The 21,838-nt window shown below is 43.3% G+C and overlaps 8 protein-coding genes across 8 annotated transcripts; 5 read left to right on the forward strand and 3 right to left on the reverse strand.

The window, feature by feature from the left end:
• The first annotated feature begins 921 nt into the window (after positions 1–921).
• On the forward strand, positions 922–8,773 carry LOC108151510. Its single transcript, XM_017280155.2, has 8 exons — positions 922–960; positions 2,214–2,216; positions 5,100–5,189; positions 5,308–5,313; positions 5,991–6,063; positions 6,180–6,269; positions 7,914–7,940; positions 8,005–8,773. Exons 1-8 carry the CDS (start codon positions 937–939, stop codon positions 8,679–8,681), a joined length of 990 nt encoding a protein of 329 aa, XP_017135644.1. The 5' UTR covers positions 922–936; the 3' UTR covers positions 8,682–8,773.
• Positions 8,774–8,929: 156 nt separating this feature from the next.
• On the forward strand, positions 8,930–10,752 carry LOC108151509 (kelch domain-containing protein 4). Its single transcript, XM_017280154.2, has 4 exons — positions 8,930–9,121; positions 9,179–9,484; positions 9,543–9,963; positions 10,022–10,752. The coding sequence occupies exons 1-4, from the start codon at positions 9,008–9,010 to the stop codon at positions 10,723–10,725; spliced, it is 1,545 nt and encodes a 514-aa protein (XP_017135643.1). The 5' UTR covers positions 8,930–9,007; the 3' UTR covers positions 10,726–10,752.
• LOC108151513 (probable phosphomannomutase) lies at positions 10,751–11,709 on the reverse strand. Its single transcript, XM_017280157.2, has one exon. The coding sequence runs from the start codon at positions 11,601–11,603 to the stop codon at positions 10,839–10,841; it is 765 nt and encodes a 254-aa protein (XP_017135646.1). The 5' UTR covers positions 11,604–11,709; the 3' UTR covers positions 10,751–10,838.
• Positions 11,710–11,806: 97 nt separating this feature from the next.
• On the reverse strand, positions 11,807–12,393 carry LOC108151514. Its single transcript, XM_017280158.2, has 2 exons — positions 12,297–12,393; positions 11,807–12,238 (listed from the first exon to the last, which is right to left on the reverse strand). Exon 2 carries the CDS (start codon positions 12,231–12,233, stop codon positions 12,051–12,053), a length of 183 nt encoding a protein of 60 aa, XP_017135647.1. The 5' UTR covers positions 12,234–12,238; positions 12,297–12,393; the 3' UTR covers positions 11,807–12,050.
• Positions 12,394–12,416: 23 nt separating this feature from the next.
• On the forward strand, positions 12,417–15,743 carry LOC108151508 (melanotransferrin). Its single transcript, XM_017280153.2, has 6 exons — positions 12,417–12,577; positions 12,695–13,122; positions 13,186–13,319; positions 13,381–13,541; positions 13,603–14,270; positions 14,339–15,743. Exons 1-6 carry the CDS (start codon positions 12,517–12,519, stop codon positions 15,395–15,397), a joined length of 2,511 nt encoding a protein of 836 aa, XP_017135642.1. The 5' UTR covers positions 12,417–12,516; the 3' UTR covers positions 15,398–15,743.
• A 671-nt stretch (positions 15,744–16,414) lies between these two features.
• Positions 16,415–19,007, forward strand: LOC108151370 (phosphoacetylglucosamine mutase). The gene is made up of 3 exons (XM_017279932.2): positions 16,415–16,679; positions 17,183–18,626; positions 18,694–19,007. The coding sequence occupies exons 1-3, from the start codon at positions 16,579–16,581 to the stop codon at positions 18,790–18,792; spliced, it is 1,644 nt and encodes a 547-aa protein (XP_017135421.1). The 5' UTR covers positions 16,415–16,578; the 3' UTR covers positions 18,793–19,007.
• A 603-nt stretch (positions 19,008–19,610) lies between these two features.
• LOC108151371 (eukaryotic translation initiation factor 2 subunit 2) lies at positions 19,611–20,991 on the forward strand. The gene is made up of 3 exons (XM_017279933.2): positions 19,611–19,747; positions 19,940–20,339; positions 20,405–20,991. Exons 1-3 carry the CDS (start codon positions 19,733–19,735, stop codon positions 20,926–20,928), a joined length of 939 nt encoding a protein of 312 aa, XP_017135422.1. The 5' UTR covers positions 19,611–19,732; the 3' UTR covers positions 20,929–20,991.
• Positions 20,932–21,729, reverse strand: LOC108151372. The gene has a single exon (XM_017279934.2). The coding sequence runs from the start codon at positions 21,640–21,642 to the stop codon at positions 21,010–21,012; it is 633 nt and encodes a 210-aa protein (XP_017135423.1). The 5' UTR covers positions 21,643–21,729; the 3' UTR covers positions 20,932–21,009.
• Positions 21,730–21,838: the final 109 nt, after the last annotated feature.

The following is a 21,838-nucleotide window of genomic DNA, read 5'->3' on the forward strand; positions in this document are numbered from 1 at the left end:
AGCAGTAGCAGGAGCACCTGCCGACGCGGTCGACGCACTGCGCTAACTCCAGGCATCATTAATAATTCCTTGAGCCTGCCACAGGGGCACAGGGAGACAGGGAGAGCGAGGCAGAGCGACCCAAGTCAGCCGCACGCATAATAACCACGATTAAAGCCAACGAGGCTCATTGTCGGTTAAATGACAAGTTTTGACAACTTGTGAAACGACAAGTGGTCAGCGGCTGTTCGACAACATCACTTAGCCCCCGATCGGAGGGGTGTCCCAGGCAGCAGCCAGCAGCGAGCAGCCAGCAGCGACCCAGTTAAATTAATAATCCGCATAATTGGAGAACTTAACTCGGGAGCGACAGAGAAAGGACATGGTGACGACAAAAAGAGCATTATTTGCTTTGCGCCTAATATATCATTTAGATTGTTTGCGACAGATAAGGCCGCGCTGTGAACGAAAAGACTTTGGGCCGTCATTACCGAGTGCCGAGTACCAAGTGTATATGAGTGTATGAGTGTATGAGTGTCCATTTCCAGTTTATTGTGTGCCTACTGTTTTCGAAATTAGCCGCCTGTTCTGTTGTCGATTTGGTATTGATTTTGAAGCCCCATTACACAGCACACACAGCATGATAAATAGAAAATAATTGTTTCTGTTTCACATGCATGTCCCCGAATGAGATTGTATCCCTGATCGCTCTGGGAACACACGCACCTTTCGGGCTTAATAGCCCCCCAAAAAATACTCATACTTAAGTAAGTTCTCGTTTGCGTTAAATATGGCACGATACAGATCTAAGAATATTTATTATTCCGATTCCAGCAAATGCCAGAAATAGACAAATTTCTTGCCAAGATTAATTTGATTCCGTACGAGTATTCCCACTTTACCAACTTTTACCATTTTTTAATTATTCTTTACTTTCATGTACTGGCATTTTCTACGATGTTCTACAATCGGAAACAGGGCGTAAGTATACGTGAACATTCTAATGGCAGCACTTGGGAAAACAAACACAAATTAAACTCTCATTAATGTAATATATTAATGTATATAGTACGAGTATCTGGGGTTCCACTGGAGTGGAGTGGAGTGGAGTGGAGTGGAGTGGAGTGGAGTGGAGTGCTGCTGCTGCTGCTGCTGTCGTCATTATTCCAGTATCGGTGGACAGCCTTGACAAGAGTCAGGAAAGCGGCACCATAATGATAAATTAATTTGGCCAGCGATCTTCAGTGAAATTAAATGGGCGCAAAGGTGGCTTTATTGTGCCTTTACGGGTACGCGGGTACGACCTACCTACACGCCGATCAGTGGCTCTGATCCAACTGCAATTACGCCTGCCAAGTCGGGAGAGGAACATGCGAGTGCGAGTCTTAATTATAACCAAAGCGGACATGTTCAACATGACAGTTTTCGTGTCCTGGCGATTCATCAAAATGACAGCTTCTGGGTTACAGCGCCTGAACGTGCTAAAACAGCCTTCCTTGTTGGTAGGGTCCGTCTATCTGTCTGTCCCACTGTCCTGTCCTGTCCTGTCCTGTCCTGTCCTGTCCTGTCTGTCAGGTCTGGCAATTCTTGGCTTATCAACACAATATCGAATTTCGATCAAAACGCCTTCGAGGGCCGTCATGTCCGAAGACCTCGCTCTCTCTCTTGCTCTCTTGCAGGCGCGCTCGACTTTTGGCGCTAAACGTACGTACATCCGCACTAGCCAGCCCGCATTCCAGGACTCGCGCAGGACTCGCGCAGGACCCTCATTATCATACATAGTTTGCACCATTAGGGCCATACATTTTCGCACAGAAAGCGGTCTCAACTTTTGAGACGCTGGCAATACACACGACTCCCAGCCTTGCCCGCTGCTGTAAGGGCGTGAGCCCCGGTGTCCATCTGCCAGAAAAGAACGATGTAATTGCCGTTGAAGCTGGCCAATGTGTTATTAACTTGTTAAAGGAAAAAAAAAACGGGGCATATACTCGAATACAGATCCATGCGTACTATAGACATATGTATATATTTATTCTTTAATTTTCCCGCATTACATTGCCCTGTCCCCGTTTACAAGGCAAATTAGTAGCAGCCTCCAATTTGTGTTGCTTTTGCCAATTTGTGTGCCAATTTATCACCAAAGATTGTACTGAATTTGCACCTATTTATCCTTATTATTTCTTTTGCTGTTCTTTTCTTTATATGTGTGTCCACTGGATCGTATCGGATCTCAGTATGTAAGTATTGACTATTATTGCAACAAATCGAAATATATCTATACGTACTTTACATATCATTAAATGAAAAGGGACAGCCATCTATCTATATAATCTCTAAACGTTGTCGGACATCACTTGATCAGCGACAAGTGCAAAAGAAAATGCCCAAAATACATGTCGTGTGCATGACATTGGCACATTGCAGCTCATCTCGAGTCTTGCTAATGAAATACTCAAAAAGAGTAAGGGGTATATTAGATTTGTGCGGAGAATGGATGTGTGTAATACTCAGAAGGAAGCGTTTTCGACCGCATTAAGAATATATATTCTTGATCAGCAACAAGTCGATTAGTCCCCAGAATCATTAACAGCTAGAGCAACGAAAGCTTGTATCCAGACTCCTGTGATATCATACTGAATCAAGTTTCCGACACGCCGTCTTCCGCCCCCACAAAAAAACGAAAATCTGTGGCATCCACAATTTTGAAGATACGAAACAACTAAAAACCCAGAACTATAGAAAATGACTATGTTTACCAGATTCTAGAATCTAGATGAGATCGGATTATTATTATAGCCAGAAGGCGTGGCCACGCCGCTTACTCCTTTTCTATCTCTCTCTCACACACTCTTTGCCGTGCATTGTGTGCGCCCTCTGGCGGAGAGGAGCCATACTGACTGAGTAAAGGGTATAAATGTAGAGTCGCGGCTTTAGCTGCGCTTTTTACTGCTCTCAAAATTCGAAGATGTTTCAATTCAGTGAAAAATATATTTCCAAACTGAAGAACTAGTTTTCATAGTAAAAGTAAAATAGCGACTGTAAACGATGAGCAAGCAAATTCCTTATTTCATCGAAAATGTCACCTTTTATCGCTTGCCAAATTAGAATATCCTCTGATATCCGATACTCTTACTGTCGTTGTAGTCGTTTAGTTGGGTTCCGATGTTATTCGGACCCTTTAAACACCTTTCGGAGCCAAGCCTGAGCCGCCTGTCTCAAGTATTCCTGACATCCTTTTATTATCATGAAGCAATAACGGATCGGGGAACACGGCTAAATGTCGCACGACTAAGTATTGGAATCTCTGCTCCTGGAATTTGTGAGCCATGGGGCTGTTGATGTTGCTGTTGCCATTGCTGTTGGCCTCCACCACCGCTCCCTGGGTGCGAGAGCCACTGCTGAGTAGGGATTCCACGACAGCCCCAGCTTCATCTTGGACTTGCACTGCTCCTCCAGAGAGCAGAGCAGACCAGAGCAGATCGCTCTGTTCTGTTCTGTGCAGTTCTGTTCTGTTCTGTTCTGTTCTGTTCTGTTCTGTGCTGTTTGCTTATGGTGGTGCCAATACAATGCCACAACCGAACGAGACACAAGAATTTATGGCATTTCACTTTCAAAGACACAAAATTCCTGTCCCTTGCCACCATTAATGGAATGGACAATAAATTTAAACGTGCAGACGGACAACGTGCCATATGTAAAAAGGGGCTCGAGACAGACAGACAGAGAGTGTGTATCGGCCTGGCCAACTTCCCGAAATGGCTAAAATCGCGCTCCGCGCAACTCTGCGCGTGAGACGATTTGTAAATCCAAACCGGTCGCAAGCTTTTTAACATCTGCCTGTCGACAAGGCGATAATCCGCCAATGAACTGAACGGACAATGCCCGTCTCAGATCTCAAATCGGTGCTGCTTTAATAATTAAATGAACTCATATCCATACTTTTATCTAATTGATTGTAATAGATCTGGCTGTGCAAAAATCAGTCATAAAATAAGGGCGAAATCGATTCAAACCGTTCAAATTGAAGCAATCCCTTATCTCTGGACTAACATAAAAAAACATTCGCTAATTGATTAGAAAGAAGCCTCGGTATCGGCTATAACCAAATTATATTCAACATTCCGCCGTTCACCTTGCCCAGATCCCAGATCGGAGCTCCCATCTTCGAGCATCGGGCCTCGGACTTCGGGCTTCCCAGCTTTCAGCTCCTGGCCGTGATCATTGGTTCGCAAAAGACAATGGACGAGATTAAATGCCAGGCCGGGCAGATTAAGATGCATCGACAGCAATAACTACGTCAGGGTCCGGGACTGGGTCTGGGGCTGGGGCTGGGGCTGCACATCGCAGCCGCATCTTAAACGGGAGACACGAAACAAATTTCCCTTGAAAAGAATTACATACCGATCGCAGCACAGCAGAGCAGAGAAGAGCAGAGCAGAGCACAGCACAGCACAGACTATGGGAATTGACTTAAACTCTATTTGTTCGGCCCGATCGGGTAGCTGTAGCTCTCTTCTCTCTCGTTTGTCGTAGCTGTTCAAAAGTGACCGTCTTCATTGTCAACACATGGGAGATATGTACGTGGGCTGCAATGCGGCGCGGCGGCAAACAATTCTATAGAAAATCAACATGCACTCTGCTTCCATGCTGCACTGCCACAGCCACTGCCACTGCCCCAGTGGTTGGTGGTAGTGGTGCTGGTGGTGGTGGTGGTGGCGATCTTCCAGTTCAGGACGGGGCTTATCGCGTCCAACCAAATCGTTTTGCCATACTAAATTATTATGTTAACATGAAAATAATTGAGGCAAGAGGCATTCAGCGGTGGCTGGCCAATTTATTTATATCGGTTAATCTCGGGATGCGGCGGCGGCTGCTGTTGGGTCGGGTCGGGTAGGGTCCTCAGTCCTCGTCCTCTGATGCCCTGCAAAGTAAATTGATGGCGGAACAAATAGTTCCAGAAGTGGGGCATATGACTAGCGTTTGGGGACACCGCCATCGACACCGACAGTTACTTCTGCTACTGTGTGTGTGTGTGTGTGTGTGTGTCTTGGGGGTGGGGGATCGATTCCTTAAGCTCCTAATACCCCCACTAAATGTGATATTATATACATATTTCTTAGACTGCTCTACACTGGGCTGCCAAGCATGGGAACGAAGATGTTGTTAAACTAATTGCCGGCACCTATAAAGCGGATGTAAACGCCAAGACGGTGAGTACTTATCCAATTCCCATTCCGGACATCCCAACTCCCTTCATCTATGCCAACTCTTTCTTTTATTTCATTTCATTTGATGTGGTCCCTGTTCGCCAAACTGTTGACACTTTAGAATGGGGTAAGTGAAATGTAAATCTGATGAAGCAATTTTAATAATATACGAGTATGTGTACGAACCGATTGCGACTTATTGACTTGTCCCCCCCCCCCCCCTCCACCCCCCACCCCCGGTTGCGCGTGAATGTGCGTCACATGTCACAGCGTCACAGAGCTGTGCTTTCGTGCAACGTATCGTAGCAACGCAACGTAACCCTTCCCCAGGCAATCTGTGACAAATCATGACGAGCACATCCAATTGTGCCACACCGTTCTGTCACCTCCGAATCCTTCACTTCCTTCCTTCCATCACGACTCCGCTCTGCTCAGCTCTGCTCTCCTCTGTGTTTTGGTGTGCATTCGAGTTTACAAAATTTTAAATTGAACGCTGCTTTGTTCCAGCGAAATTAAATTCACTCGAATGTATTAAAATGTCACATCCACGTCTAGAAACAAAGTGAATTGTCAATCACAATTTTAAAAGATTCGATACGCTCTTTACAACAACAACAACAACAGACACACACTCACCGCAAATGGCAATATCCTGTGTTTCCCAGTGGATTTTTCCCCAGTAGGAGACCCTACTACAAAGCCAGTTCCTTCTCTCAACCCAAGCCGGAAAATGTTGAAAAATATACTGAATCAATAATTAAATATATAGAATTTTGGCAATTAAATTTATTTATTTCTTTGTAGGGATACACACCGCTTCATTTGGCAACTCAGTTTGGAAGAGATAATATCTTTGAATTACTATGGAATGTCTACAGTAAGTATTCGTATTTGATGAACCGTAAATCAACGACCATAAGATATAAGATAGTACCCATACGATGATCTTTCACTGTATCTTTTAATGGTTAATTCAATTCGATGCCATTGCAGAGGCCAACCGTGACATTATGGATTGGAGTGGCAACAAGCCATTGGACTATAGCCGCCAGCGACCGAGTGTATCCGCCTCCACGTGCAGCAGTGAGTATCAAAAGTATTTCCTCAATACGGAGGTGAACAACAATTACCATCTCGGAGCCCAATACTTTGACACGTTTCCATACGGTGCTGGGGATCTCACCGGCGGTACACTGGGCAGTGTTCTAACCCGCGGCAAGAAACGCTCTCAGCTGCTTTATGCCACCGTCAGTGGCGGAGGCGGTGCGAGTGGAGGCGCTGTGGCGCGCTCCCAGTCGCTGATGGTGCGGCAGTCACAGCGTCGCCCAAAGAAGCCATCAGTGCAATCGATCTTGTTCAAATCGAATCCTGACGACGATTTGGTGCCCTGTGAGGTTGTGCAGGGTGAAATGAATCCTGGATTTGTGCGGGCCGGCACCTCCACTCGGCGCAAAGAGAGCTTTCTCCGTAAAACCTTTCGGTCCGCCACCAAAGCCAAAGATATTGTTACTAACCCAGAACAGCCCAGCTAAAGGGTATTGCGATTAAGTATTGCTTGTATTTGAATTTTTATTTTACATACCACAAATATGCTTCTTAACAATTGGTGGTAAAGGATGACCCATTGTGGTTCATACTATTGTATTATTTTCTACTCTTTCCAATACCAAGGCTTGCCTATTGAATAGCCAAATTCGTTGATATATGTATAGCCCATGCCAACACCAGTGTATTAATGCCACAGCATGACTGTATCTATTTGTTTGTATTATTTTCTTCATGTATAAAACTCCCACAAGCCTTAGGCTTAGCGTTAAACTTAAGCCCAATCTAATCTATCGCAATGGTGTGCCGAGTAACTAAACATAAGTAATCAATTTTTATACACATTTATAAATAATCGCATGTTTATTTATTATAATAAAATATACACAAATTGAGTAGCTGCATTTAAAATTATAATTCTGCTAGAAATCTCAATTGCACATCAAGAGATTTTATAAACTACATCAAAATTTACTATATCTGAATGATAGCTATAGTTTAATCCTTGAACATACACTAATTCACAACGAGAATGCGCTTTTTAACGGATTAACAGTTTCTTATTTGTTAAAAACAAAAACACTGATGCCAAACATCACTGACAAACACCTCGAGACGTATCGTATATTCGAATATTCGACTTCTTCTGCTAGTAATTAATATGCAATGGGAACCTCTATTTTATTTTCAATTTTGCTGTATGTAGAGATTCAAGCGATGCGATTCAACGGCGGACTCAACGGTACCTGGAGGCAGGTTGAAAGTTTTAACGATCTTGAGTATTATCCAACTATTAATGTTGATTAAATATCCATTGCTTTTGCTATTAGCCTTTGCATAAATCCGCTTTGAATTATCGGCCTGTAAATATATATATGTATGCATACTCCTTTTCCGATTGGTAGCTGAAATCTTTTTATTTCTTAATTTTAATTTTATTTTCGAAATCATTTTGAGTTGCAAAGCCTGATTGCATTTCTATTGGTAAGTTTTCCTTTCTTCCTTATTATTTCTTCCATGTTATTCCTCATCGCCTGATCCAACATGTACCTCCATACATACATACATCTATAAGAGTTATATGGCATTTGTTTTATATGTAAATGTTTCAGCATATTGTTCACTTGATTCTTCGAATTATCAAGCAATCATTTAAAATATTTCTTTTTGGTTAATTTTCAGAAATCAAAGCACGAAAAAAGCATACAAGTAGGTCTATTATTATTATGATTATTCGATGGTCGAAAATAATTAAATTTTGCTTGATTTGCAGTCGAAAAAGATTTGGGATTCCTTCGGATTGGTTCACTGAATGTCCGGGTAAAGAAGACAACAGAGGCTTTCAGCAATTTCTTGGGAGTGGGCAATGGCAGTGGGGTAGCTCCGACGGGATATGGCAGTGGCGGGGACACAACAGCAAATCGCCCTCACCAGCGATCTCACCAGCGATCTCACCAACACGCTCATCAGCGTCATCATCACCACGTTGGTACGACACGGAGTCGCCATCCGAATCAGAGAGTAGCGACCACACCGTACGGCACGAACTCGATACCGGGTTCGAGGGCGAGTGTTCCAAATAACCGAAACATCTATGACGTTGTGCACAAGTCGTGGGGCTCTGCTGACAATATAACACAACGTACAGAAGACCTAATGCCACCACCGAAGTCAGTAGAAACCAAGCGGAATAAGTCCTCGAAAAGGTCATCGTATGCGTCCAATGCAACGAACTCGCCTCGGGACTCCATTTGCTCATCCAACTCAAGCTCGAATCTGAACAGCGGCTACAGCAGCATGCCCACCACTCCGAATCAGGTTCGTGCTCCTAAAGGCATGGATCACACGTCCTTCACAGCCGATTCCGATTCAGATTCTGCCTGTGGATTCGATTCAAGCTGGTCCGTTAGCCATCTAGCTGCTGTGGGCAACAATCCATCACAATCATAAGTACATAACAATTATGATGTATTTTTTTTTGTATAATCTTGTAAAATTAATGCAAAATTGACGATAAAATCAATAAACTTATCTATTTTACACTCTTTGTAATGTAACCTACATAGGCCTGGAGTTTATATAGATTTTATAGATTTATATAGATTTCAAATTTGATTATATATTTTCAAAAGTATCGTTCTGGCGTGAACGATTACTTTTAAAAACGCGTTAAGGTATTTCTCACAAATTCGATCGATATACCGATAATTTCTATCAATTTACACGTGCGGCCAAAGTTGTTTTTATTCAATTCTTTAAAGTTTAAACTAACTAAAATGGGTAAAAAGGACAAAAATAAGAAGAAAGGCAAGGGTGCCGAGAAAACTGCAATGAAAACGGACAAGAAAAATGCTGCCAAGCAGAAGAAAATGCTGGAAAAACTCGGAGAAGTATGAACTAACTAAATCTGAAAGAAGCCTTTAATGCCTATTCACATTTTCCTTCAGGCCAACATTACTGATATCATCCATATGCTGGAGGTGAAGGAAGGCCGGCTAGATGGCATTACTGAAGAAGTCTGTCCGCCGCCCAGTCCTCGGTCCAACTTTACCTTGGTGGCGCATCCCGAGAAGGAGGAATTAATTATGTTTGGAGGAGAGCTCTATAATGGAGCCAACATCAGTGTGTATAATGACTTGCTTTTCTACAACATAAAAGCAAACGAGTGGAAGGCACTGCGCTCTCCTGGCGGACCGACCCCACGAAGCGGCCATCAAATGGTTTCTCTGGCAAGCAACGGTGGAGAATTGTGGGTATGTCCACAGCCTTTAATTAATCCAAAACAGTTGATCGTAATACAAATATTTATAGATGTTTGGTGGGGAGCACGCAAGTCCATCCCAGCTGCAGTTCCATCACTATAGAGACCTATGGAAATTCAGTCTCAAGACGCGAAAATGGGAAAAACTTTCGGCACCCAATGGACCAAGTGCCAGGAGTGGCCATCGAATGACGGCTTCAAAGAAGCGTTTGTTTATTTTCGGTGGCTTTCACGATAACAACCAGTCATACAATTACTTCAACGATGTCCACGTTTTCTCCCTTGAGACCTACCAATGGTTAAAGGTAGAAATAGGCGGCCCCACCATTCCGCACGTTAGATCCGGATGCTGCATTGCTGCGGCTCCGGATGGTAAAGTTTTCGTCTGGGGTGGCTACTCGAGAGCGTCAATGAAGAAGGACATCGATCGGGGCGTCACTCACACCGATATGTTTGCCCTGACTCAAGATAGTAAGATATTAAACCCTACTTAATCATGTACACCCATCTTAACCTTTCGTGGTCCTAGAAAACAGCGGAGATGGTGATAATAAATACAAATGGATCGCCGTCAAACCCGGAGGCTATCGACCCAAGCCGCGGAGTAGTGTTGGCTGCACTGTCGCTGCAAATGGCAAAGCGTATTGCTTTGGCGGCGTAATGGATGTCAATGAGGATGACGAAGATGTGCATGGACAGTTTAGTGACGACTTACTGGCCTTTGACTTGACTGCACAAACATGGCGTTTGCTCGAAATCCTGGAAAAGAGCAGTCCAGCTGCCAAAAAGAATGCAAAGGACTCGACTGATGTCGAAATGGGTGAAAGCAAGGCCGCTCCGGCAGGGCCTGTGACCACTACCGATGGCATATTCACCGTCACAGTTGGTGGACCCAGTACCAGTGGCACAACACCCTACACATCTGCCATACCCAGCCTCTTTGGTAACAAGCCACAGCGTGCCACATCTGTGCCATCGCCGCGGATGAATCCTGGACTTTGTGTGTGCAAGGGCACATTGTACGTCTTTGGGGGACTGTTTGAAGAAGACGCCAAGCAGATGACATTCAATGACTTCTATGCTCTAGACCTGCACAAGCTGGAGTGGAAAGTCTTAATCCCAAATAATTTTAAGGCACACGATTGGGTCGACAGCGATAGCAGCAGCTCCGATGAGGAGACCAGCGGGAGTGATGAGGATAGCTCCAGCAGCTCTGACATGGACACTAACTAAATAAATAGATCCATAGTGTCACCACTATATTTCAACTTTTGATTTAATCATACATATATACAATGGAATATTGATCAATATTTGCTTAACTTATAAGCGATCTGCAGATGTGTTTATAGTTTCAGAATCTCTGTCAGTATACGCTTTGTATCGTGTGGAGTGTTCACCTTGTGCCCAATAATTCGTGGGTCGGTATAAATTTCATAGTCGTTGCCACCCGGTTCCGTCTTGTCACCGAAGAAATGTATTTCCTTATATTTATAATGGGCTTCAATGTGTCGAAGGCAATACGTTTTGTCCCAGCCATGGGGAAAAACATCGAAACTGATTTGTCCGCCAATGCTGTAGGTGAGGTCCACATCGGCGAACTCCTTTTTAAGCGCGGCGATCATCTTCTCCCGGATCTTATGTTCGATGTCATATAGGGCAAACATGTTCCTCTCCTCTCGAGTGCACTGCCGACCGATTGGGCAGACGTTCATCATTCCATTACGGAATTCAATGAACGTACCACGTTTAATGGGAACATCTAGCTCGGATAGATATCGAAGAACATAGTTTATGAATCGCTTTAGCACTGGCTCTCCCAAATGCTGGATTATGTTTTGCTTTCCAACTTCGGCGCCACCTTCGATTTGCACCAGCCCGTTCTCGGGGAATATAAAATCGAATTTCGTAAGAATCTTCTTGCCGCTAAGCTGCTCGAGCATTTTCTCCAGATCAGACCCGCCAACAATTCCAATCGTCGCCCGAGGTTTCACCTCTGCGTAGAGGAACTCTTCAAATTCCGGCTGCACCACCGACCGGGGCATTGTGAGCGTACCATCCACATCGAACAGTAGAAGAATTTCATCGCGGCTGAGGGTTTCCGTGCTCATCTTGGTTGCTCGGCTAATTTTACCATATAATATCTAAAATGCAAACACCACGTATGACGCTGATAAAGAATAACAAAAACAACTTGTACGCGGCAACGAATCTATGAGAAATACCCTAAAGCTTTTCCAGATTTCCAAAGGCAAAAGCTTGGTGCATCTACACGCCGATATTTTTCCATTTAAAGCAAGGATTGCGCCAAATATTTAAAGTTATAATATATTTTAACTTTTGCGCGGAAGTTATCCGGGTTATTATTGTACATTATCAAATAATATCTGAGTACCTTAATTGCATAAATTATACGAACATTAGGTAAATTATATTTATCGATAACAAATAGTTTTTGTGTTTTTGGTTGTTTGGAAACTACAAAATGTACATCTTGTTTTATGCCTAATCCGCATGCCAATTACATGGCACAGCATTTTTAAATACATCTTTCCCTTTCAGTCCTTTCTTTTGATAGTATGTTGCAGCTCATCTCTTTTTATTTTGCTGTACTCCTGGAGCGACTTGTACTTCTCCGTATTGAGCATTGGGTCCAGTATAACAGGATACACCGCTATCCCAATGGCTCCCACAATGCAGGATACGAAGCCAACGAATTTCCATCCACGTAGAGCTGCCATTTTATCTTAAACAATTGATACGTCAAAATAAAATCGCGAAATTTGTTACAAAACAAAAAACACCTGTGTTGTGCCGAAAGATGCTAAAAAATGCCAAACGCAACTGGGTTGCAGTGGGACCGCGGACTTATGGCGGTATATTTTTCAAATGAGACGGTATGCTTCGATACATTTCTGACGGTCACACTGGTATATTTTTTGTTGGAGCTAGGCTTGGGTGTGTCAATTTTGTAATATCTGTTTTAGATTGTGTGTTTAATTTGTTTGCTTAAATATAATTAAGATGGTTAGAGCCCCAGTTTGTGTGGCTCTAGTCAGCGTTCTTTGTTTAACCGTCACTTACGGTAAGAAAGGTTTAGGATGGAGATTTAGGCCGTGATACCTTTGGGCGTTGCTCGTTCGTCACCAGCGTAGCACTAAAACAATACTATCCAATAAAACTATTATTTATTTTCTGTCAGCACAACATCACTACAATGAGCATAGAACAAGCCAAGTTATTTGGTGCACGAAAAGTATGGAGGAGCAGTACAAGTGCCTAAACCTAACTGTTGCCATAGAACGTGACCGCGCACTCTTTGATGAAGCGTTTCTGAATTTAACATGCTTCAAGGCATATAGCGCTGACGAGTGTATCCACCACATCGATCGTGAGAAGGCCCACATTACTTCACTGGACGCCGGCGATGTCTTCACAGCTGGACGCTACAACTCCCTGATTCCCATAATGCAGGAAAAATTGGAGGGCGGCTTTCAAGAGTATCAGTCCGTGGCGGTGATCAAGAAGGGTGCACTTTCCGATGTTACTAGTCTGCATGGTCTTCGCAATAAGCGGGCATGCTTCCCGTGGGTTGGAAGCTTGGCCGGATGGATTGTGCCAATACACACGGTAGGAACTAGATTAATTGCCTTGCCTTTCTTGGGTGGACTCTCATGATGGACTTATTTGTAGCTCCAAAAAGAAGGTGGAATGGAAGTTGTGGATTGCAACAATCAAGTAAAAACTGCTGCCAACTACTTCAACAGGTCGTGTGCCGTCTACTCTCTGACTGACAAATACAATCCCATTGGAGACAACTCCGACAAGTAAGTGCAATTAAAGGAATTTTTAGAGATTTTTAGAGAAAACAACAAAAATTCCTTGCAGACTTTGTACCCTTTGCACTGGCAAGATCCCCGGTGGCCGCTGTTCGTCGGCAGATCCCTATTTCGGATACGAAGGAGCATTTAGATGTCTCCTGGAAGCCGGTGACGTTGCCTTTTTGCGTCACTCGACAGTTGGTGAAATGCTGCAGACCCCAGAATTCAGTGAGTAGTTTTATTTGCCATGAAAAGGGATGCCTCGTTAGCATAATATATTTATTTTCAGAAAACTTGTCCCCGGACAGTTTCGAACTGCTTTGCCGGGATGGTCGTCGAGTTCCCATTAACGACTACCGCCAATGCAATTGGGGCCAAGTGCCAGCCGATGCCATTGTAACTTCTTCGGCGCGCAGCTTCAGTGACAGAAAGCAGTATCAGTTGTTTTTGAAACGCATTTCTGAGCTGTACTCGGACGGGCTTCGTGAAACAACTCCCAACAACCAGGGAGGAGCCGGGTTTACCAACTATGAGCAGAACAAGTTCAATAATGAGCAAGGTCGCAGCAACGCCTATGATCAGTTCGGCAATCAATATGACCCAAGCAATGCCTATAGCCGAAATCAGAATCCCTACGATCGTCTTGATAACTCGAATTTCCGCAACGAACGTCTGGATAGCAGCTTCTCTTCGGATGGAAACACCCCAGACCGCAACAACGGGTCGATTCTCTATGAAAAGTTCCGCATTTTCGATTCCAAAAGATACGGGAAAACCAATCTGCTGTTCCAGGACTCAAGCCGGGCTCTTACGCTTATACCCGAAGATGATCAGTCCTTCACAAAGTATCTGCAGAGCTCCATCAATTATATATATGGCATAAGGGAATGCCCAATTCCAGCGATGACCCTTTGCGTGACTTCCGAACAGGAGCTTGAAAAGTGCATTAAAATGAGGGTGAGTAATAGAGAGATTTCTGAACAGCGATGCAACAATCTATTTCTAATTAAATTAAACCTTTACAGACTGCCCTTAAAGCCCAGATCTTGAAGCCCGAGCTCATTTGCAAGAAAATGCACTCGCACATCAATTGCATGCAGTTCATTCAGTCTGGCAAGGCTGACATTGCTGTGTTCGATGCCGGAGATGTCTACACTGGAGGCCTGAACTACGATTTGATACCATTCATGTCGGAGGTCTACAATCTGGGGGAGCCGTACTACTACGTGGTGGCTGTCGCCAAGGAGGAGGATCCAGATACGGAGCTCACTTACCTGAAGGGCAAGAATACTTGCCACACGGGCATTAACACAGCCGCCGGCTGGACGTATCCCATGGCCCTGTTCATCTCAAACGGCTGGATTCGGCCATACGGCTGTGACTCTGTACGCGCTGCTGCGGAGTACTTCACAAAGTCCTGCGTCCCCGGTGCCATTAGCAGCGAATATAACACCGGAGTGCCGTATGACAGCATGTGCGACCTGTGCCACGGAACTAGCTACAGATACTGCCGACGTGATGCGTCAGAGGACTATTATGGCCATACCGGTGCATTCCGATGCCTGGTGGAAGGCGGCGGTCATGTGGCCTTCATGAAGCACACCACTGTGATGGAGAGCACGGGCGGCAAACGGAAGGAGTGGTGGGCACGCAATGCACTGAACGACGACTTCGAGCTCTTGTGTACGGATGGCACCCGCGCCGAAATACAGGAGTACAAGCGCTGCAATTTGGGCAAGGTAAAGGCCAATGCCGTGGTAACGCGCGGTGGAGTCAACTACAACGAAACCCAGTTAAATGCGTACATCAACCTGTTGACCTATGCCCAGCAACTTTACGGCAGAAAGGATGTGGATGCTTTTAGTTTCAGCATGTTCTCATCTCCGATCGGACACTACGACCTGATCTTTCAGGATGCCACTCGGCAACTACAGGTCATTCCGCGGAACAAACGAACCTACGATTCCTATTTGGGCAGTGATTATATGAGGGCTCGTCGCATAACCGACTGTTATGCGGGTGCCTCTCAAGTGGCCCTTTCCATAGGTCTGCTAATTTCGAGTGCAATAGCTATAATGCTCTAAATGCGACACACTGCCAGTCTAAACATCTACGTAGACTCGAAGTACAATAATCTCTAGCACAAACAGACAAGGCAACATATCAACATTTTTACATTCCCAATTATAGATAGTAGACCACTATGAGATCGCTTTTGTAGTCCACAAAGGTCATATTATTTTTACAAAGTGCCTCGAACTATACTGAAAATGCAGTACGTTTAATGTACATAGCATTTGTACAGAGCAACTAAGTCCGTCCATTTTTTTGTACCTATGACAAACTGTTCCGAAGAAATTATTAACGAAGGAACAACAGGATTTTACAAAGTTTTACAAATTAGTATATTTAATAAATAAATAAACCAACCATCTTCCTTGGTTTTCTATATATCTATTCATCGAATTAAACTCCACACTCCTACCCAAAGTATGCATATCAAAATCATTTATCCCAATTTCGTATCAGCACGGCACCAGAATTCAAATTAACGACGAGTCAATGGTGACGTCATTTGGGTGTCGGCATGATGTTATGGAATGTTCATGTAAATAGATGGCGTATTTCTGAGGGTCGACGGTATTTTTTACCATTACTTTTTTTAGTATTTTCCAGTATTTTTCAATGGTTCTAAGGGATACTTTTATACATTGTATTCCATTTGTGAGTATTTTGTAATATTTTCTAGTATTTTGTAGTATTTTAAGCGAACTTCAACATTTCCCCTTCAGGTGTCGCTGCTGATAATTACATAAATTTGTAGTTAACATGTAGCAACTGTGTAGTAAGAGTGTAGTTAACGTGTAGCAAGCATGCAAACAATCTAATTTAGTGGAAATTTGTATTGACCTTTTTAGCTTAAACCTTATTTTATGAACAAACCAATGAAGACGAGTTATTAGAATAAACCATTAATGTATAAAATTAATTATATTGTCGGATAAAATTATATTTGTAGTGCTCAGGCTTCCAGCTAGCTAACAGTATTCAACCGAATACCAAAATCGATGAATATGACGGTATTCCATATTTGGTTAAATAGATAAAACCGCGGTTACACTGGGTGGCACGCGTTTGTGTTCCTCGAAAAGTGAAACTCGAAAGCTGTTTCTCGACCGGTTAGCGTAATCTGTGTATAAGTATTTAAAGAGATTTTGGGTGCCACCCTACTTTGGACCATTTGGAACTCGCTCAAGGCTAGAGAATGTCGATCAATCTGCGAACTGTGTACGCCTTTGCCAGGGAAATGTACCCCAAACTTTCCACGGAGTACATTCAGTATGGAACAGCTGGGTTTCGCGGCAAGTAAGTTATATTATGTATGCTATGATTAACAGACTACCAAAATCACAAAACCCAAATGAAATGCATACATCTTATGTATTAATTAAGCAATGAATGTATTTGTATGCATACATATACGTAGATTCGAGTAAATATGTACGCAGATGGTCGTGTCTGACTGGCGGAAGATAAGTAATGCGCTTGCACCATGTTGTTGAAATTCCTATTTATTTTTAGATGCTTTCCACCTTTTATCAATGGACATGCCCTTTCTGGCATGTACACTCATTACCTTTCCTTTGTACACAAGTACTATATTAATAGATATATTTAGGCATTGAACTAAGGATTCAAGATAGGGGCTTGTATGAGATGTCACTTCAAGGAAAGCACGATATCTTAATCAGCGTGAGTGTATTGTTCTATAAGGAGTCCCAGGCAGATACACTTCAATGAAAATGATAACCATCAACGCCGCGCAAGTTCATAAAAGTATACTGATTTATCTTTTATTTACATTGCAGGGCCGAATTCTTAGATAGCGTCATGTTCCGGATGGGAGTGCTTGCCACGTTACGTTCTCGATTTCGCGGCGGTGCAGTCATCGGCGTAATGATCACTGCCTCGCACAATCCGGAACCGGATAATGGAGTGAAGCTAGTCGACCCCAAAGGGGAAATGTTAGATGCCAGCTGGGAGTCCATAGCGACGGATCTGGTCAATGTAAGCGACCAGGACTTGGAGCAGCATGTAGCGAAAATTATTAAGGACAATAGTATCGACATCACGTCGAGCTCCCATGTGTTCGTCGGCATGGACAATCGGTACCACAGCCCGCGCTTATTGAAGGCGGTGGCAGACGGAGTGATAGCCCTGAAAGGCAACGTTAGGGAATTCGGAATAGTGACCACACCCATGCTCCATTTCTTTGTGGTGGCCGCAAACACTAAGGAGACGTACGGAAAGCCAACGGAAGAAGGATACTATGAGAAACTTATTAAGGCCTTCGAGCTGCTACGAAACGGTCAGCTAGAGAACGGAAACTATAAGAACAACGTGGTCTTCGATGGTGCAAATGGAGTCGGTGCTAGAAAAATGTTGCAGTTTATTAAGCGTATGAATAAGTCGTTAAACATATCTGTTATAAACCAAGGCATAGGACCTGGCAAGATCAACGACGAGTGTGGAGCCGACTACGTCAAAGTACTACAGCGGCCGCCCATATCCATGCCGGTTGTGGAACCTTTCACGCGTTGTGTCAGCGTGGATGGCGATGCCGACCGAGTGGTTTACTTCTTCACCAACGAAAAGGGAGAGTTCCAACTGCTGGACGGGGACCGCATTGCCACGCTAGTCGCCGGATACCTAATGGACTTGGTAACGCGGAGCGAGATAGATCTGCGTTTGGGCCTGGTCCAAACTGCGTACGCAAATGGGGCGTCCACCGATTACATAGTCAACGATTTGAAATTCCCTGTTTCTTGTGTCCCAACTGGTGTTAAGCACCTGCACCACAAAGCCCTTGAATACGACATCGGCGTATACTTTGAGGCAAATGGCCACGGAACAATTGTGTTCAGCGACCACGCGAAGGCCGCGATTGCGACAGCTTCTGAAACGAAGGCTAGTGCCAAGACCTTGCTGCTCCTGATTGATCTCATTAACGAAACTGTTGGGGATGCCATCTCAGATATGTTGCTTGTGGAGACGATTCTGAACCACAAAGGCTGGGATGTTAAAGACTGGATATCTACCTACAATGACCTGCCAAACCGACAGTTGAAAATTAAAGTCCAGGATAGAAATGTCATCGAAACCACAAATGCGGAAAGAGTTTGTGTCAAGCCAGAGGGTCTGCAAACGGAGATAGAAAATGTGGTATCGAACTACAAACGTGGACGCGCCTTTGTGCGGCCTTCCGGCACAGAGGACATAGTACGAGTATATGCAGAGGCTGCAACTAAAGAGGTACATATTAAACAATCAAATCATTCTTTTTTTAGTATATTACCCACATATTTCACTTTAATTCCAGGACACAGAGAACTTGGCCTACGAAGTGGGAGTACTCGTTCAAAGACTGGCAGGTGGAGTCGGACCGGAGCTGACAAAACCAGGCAGTGCACACCTATAAACGAATTGATCACGCCGAATCAAAAAGCAATATTTTTCCGTGCTTCTTTTTAAATTGTCCAATCTCTACTTTTGTACGTTCAGTTGTAAAAGTTGTCTGACAATAACTTTCAAGTGCATTTATATATGGTACTATATGTGTAACCTTCACTGTCTTTTTTTATACTAAAGAGCTATATACCCGATTAATATAAAAATCTATTTATTTTGGCAATATTTGTTTTGTTGTTACTGGTGTCACATTTGAGGAGCTTGAAATTTCTTTACGACATGGAAATTTTAGAGGCATTCAAAATCATTTGGATGTCAAAAAATCAAAGAACAAATAATTTTATACTTAAAGATAGTGTATAAATAATGGCATGATCCAAGTCAATGAGAGAACTTGAACGAGACGGACCAGATACAGTGCGAGGTGTATTGGAGGAAGACATACATTTTCGGGTCTCTACGCTTATTTTTAAAATTATGCCCCAAAAAATGGTATTTTTAACCATAGTTGTGATTGTTATTTAAAAACAAAAAATTAAATTCGGCTATAACATTGTTATTTTTAAAATGAAACGTCAAGTAGTTCAGCTTATCGCACAAATGTACCGATATTTTTTTTGAGATCCCTGTAGATCGATAAAAAGAAACAAAAGTAGCCCGTTTATAATCTAAGGACTTGAAACAAAATAAAACCAGTATACATTTGTTCCAAATTCAGAAAAGTTATTCCGGTTTTCAAATATACCACTAAAATCTCCATATTTATACTTTTGGCAGGCCAAACTATCGCCCACAAATATACCATCAAACCAAAATTATATATCGATATACTATCTTTAGCATCTCTAAATTTGCCGTGCTGTCAATTTTTCTGATGCAATTTCCATTTATTAAGTAAATTAAAAGTTTATACAAGTTTAAAACTAAGTTTAACTACACCTATAAGAGCAATGGACGCGGAAGACGTAAGTATTGTTAATGCAGTAGAAAGATGCATTGTACTAACGATTCTTGGGTAAACGCACAGGCATATGTGTGATGTATACATGTGCACACCCGATGCACGCAGATTTACGTATTTGCGTGTGAATTCTGCGAACAATGGTTGAGGTTATGTTAATAAATAATTATTCATGGAATTATTTCATTTTATTTAGGGTTTTGATCCCACTTTGTTGAAAAAGAAGAAGAAGAAGAAGACCACCTTCGACTTAGATGCGGCATTGGGTCTCGATGATGAAGGAAAGAAAGAGGAGCCCCAGGATGATGGCTCGATCGAGGCCGGGGAGCCCGAGCTGGAAGATAATTTAGATCTGGAAAGCTTTGGTAAAAAGAAGAAAAAGAAGAAGAAGCCATTCAATATGGATGAAATCGAGGCCGCTGTGCCAACGTTTGGCTCCGACGATATTGTGCTCACGGAGGAGCCCGAGGAAGAGGAAATCAACTTGGACATGGACTTCTCCATGGCTAAAAAGAAGAAAAAGAGCAAGAAGAAGGACTTGGATGAGTTGTTCGCCGACAAAATGGATGATGATAAGGGCGACGACAAGGAAAATGGTATGTCATCAGTTTTTTAGTCCCATTTTGATCACGGACTAAAGTTGAACTTTATATTTCAAAAGCGGAAGACAACAGTTCGACGTGGGCAGGTTCCGATCGAGACTATACTTATGACGAATTGCTAAAGCGTGTGTTCGAAATAATCCTTGACAAAAATCCCGACATGGCTGCTGGACGTAAGCCTAAATTTGTCATGCGACCTCCTCAGGTGTTGCGCGTGGGCACAAAGAAAACCTCTTTCGCCAATTTCATGGACATTGCAAAGACGCTGCATCGTATGCCCAAGCATCTGCTTGACTTTTTACTGGCCGAGTTGGGTACAAGCGGCTCTATGGACGGTAACCAGCAGCTCATTATAAAGGGTCGCTTCCAGCCCAAACAGATCGAAAACGTACTGCGTCGCTACATTAAGGAATACGTGACGTGTCACACCTGCCGTTCCCCCGAGACAATATTGCAGAAAGACACACGCCTGTTCTTCCTCCAGTGCGAATCCTGCGGTTCTAGATGCTCTGTGGCCAGTATCAAATCAGGTTTCCAGGCTGTCACCGGCAAACGTGCCGCCATTCGAGCAAAAACAACCTAAAAATTTTATATTTCTCTATATTTAATACATGCTTTTTTTATTGAGTAAAAATTCAATACAAAAGGAGCTATCACACTATTTTTAAATTTTGTAGCTTTTGTGCCAATCAATGTAATGATCCGCAAAAGCAATTTCAAGCTTGCGTGGTTTACCTTTGTCTATGAAAAAGGAAGAGGCCTCCAAGCTTATGTTCCCTCTAAAGAAATTTGGACGACAATGCAGCAAAACACTATGTCCTCTCCGTATGGCAGAGGGGTCTACATATTCCAACGATGCAGACAGAAGCCGCATCATGCTTTCAGATATTTGTTTGTAGCTTTCCTCATTTGAGAGCAGTGCCGCCTCATTATGGAGAGCTGCAATCGTCGTCCTCTTCCATGGCTTGGTAGCAATGCTTGCTTCCAGCGATGCAGTGCTGTCGTCGAGAATGTATCTGCGATATGATTTATGGTGCGGGCATTCTCCGGCTACAAAGGCGTACACAATGCAAGTACGAAAGTGGCATGGGGCCTTGTTAATGGAAACGGTGAACACGGCTTCTCGTTCCCCGTCTCTTGATACCTGTAGTATGTCCTTTAATACCAGCGGAATGTTCTCGTGGATTAACGGCCCCTCCTTTGAATCGTCCTTTGACTTTGGCCCATGTGTGGGCTTTCGAATAATGAAATTATCAACCCGGTCCTCGATATCAGATATACTTAAGTTTGCGGCCATCGAGCGACAATTTCATAAATAAATTAAATCAAAAAATTTAGCTCTCCTCTTTTAAATAATCGATACTATCGATAGTGCATTTTTGGAGTCCAACTTGGAAATCGACACTTTATTATTTTACTTATTTATTATTTTATTTTGACTATTTCAGTATATTTAATAAAACATTAGTCTTTAGTTTAACACAGTGCTCAAT

Source organism: Drosophila miranda, chromosome XR (genome assembly GCF_003369915.1).
Source record: "Drosophila miranda strain MSH22 chromosome XR, D.miranda_PacBio2.1, whole genome shotgun sequence".
Taxonomy (NCBI): Eukaryota; Metazoa; Arthropoda; class Insecta; order Diptera; family Drosophilidae; genus Drosophila; species Drosophila miranda.

Excerpts from the sequence above, each read along its gene's own strand:
- LOC108151514 (XM_017280158.2), bottom strand. The coding sequence starts at position 12,233 with ATGGCAGCTCTACGTGGATGGAAATTCGTTGGCTTCGTATCCTGCATT.
- LOC108151513 (XM_017280157.2), bottom strand. The coding sequence starts at position 11,603 with ATGAGCACGGAAACCCTCAGCCGCGATGAAATTCTTCTACTGTTCGAT.
- LOC108151370 (XM_017279932.2), top strand. The coding sequence starts at position 16,579 with ATGTCGATCAATCTGCGAACTGTGTACGCCTTTGCCAGGGAAATGTAC. Across the intron at positions 16,680-17,182 it reads ACAGCTGGGTTTCGCGGCAA|GGCCGAATTCTTAGATAGCG; the intron begins GTAAGTTATATT and ends TTTACATTGCAG. Across the intron at positions 18,627-18,693 it reads CAGAGGCTGCAACTAAAGAG|GACACAGAGAACTTGGCCTA; the intron begins GTACATATTAAA and ends CTTTAATTCCAG.
- LOC108151372 (XM_017279934.2), bottom strand. The coding sequence starts at position 21,642 with ATGGCCGCAAACTTAAGTATATCTGATATCGAGGACCGGGTTGATAAT.
- LOC108151371 (XM_017279933.2), top strand. Across the intron at positions 20,340-20,404 it reads GGGCGACGACAAGGAAAATG|CGGAAGACAACAGTTCGACG; the intron begins GTATGTCATCAG and ends ATATTTCAAAAG.
- LOC108151508 (XM_017280153.2), top strand. The coding sequence starts at position 12,517 with ATGGTTAGAGCCCCAGTTTGTGTGGCTCTAGTCAGCGTTCTTTGTTTA. Across the intron at positions 12,578-12,694 it reads TTGTTTAACCGTCACTTACG|CACAACATCACTACAATGAG; the intron begins GTAAGAAAGGTT and ends ATTTTCTGTCAG. Across the intron at positions 13,123-13,185 it reads GGATTGTGCCAATACACACG|CTCCAAAAAGAAGGTGGAAT; the intron begins GTAGGAACTAGA and ends ACTTATTTGTAG.
- LOC108151510 (XM_017280155.2), top strand. The coding sequence starts at position 937 with ATGTTCTACAATCGGAAACAGGGC. Across the intron at positions 6,064-6,179 it reads ATTACTATGGAATGTCTACA|AGGCCAACCGTGACATTATG; the intron begins GTAAGTATTCGT and ends ATGCCATTGCAG. Across the intron at positions 7,941-8,004 it reads AGCACGAAAAAAGCATACAA|TCGAAAAAGATTTGGGATTC; the intron begins GTAGGTCTATTA and ends CTTGATTTGCAG.
- LOC108151509 (XM_017280154.2), top strand. The coding sequence starts at position 9,008 with ATGGGTAAAAAGGACAAAAATAAGAAGAAAGGCAAGGGTGCCGAGAAA. Across the intron at positions 9,485-9,542 it reads GCAACGGTGGAGAATTGTGG|ATGTTTGGTGGGGAGCACGC; the intron begins GTATGTCCACAG and ends AAATATTTATAG. Across the intron at positions 9,964-10,021 it reads GTTTGCCCTGACTCAAGATA|AAAACAGCGGAGATGGTGAT; the intron begins GTAAGATATTAA and ends TCGTGGTCCTAG.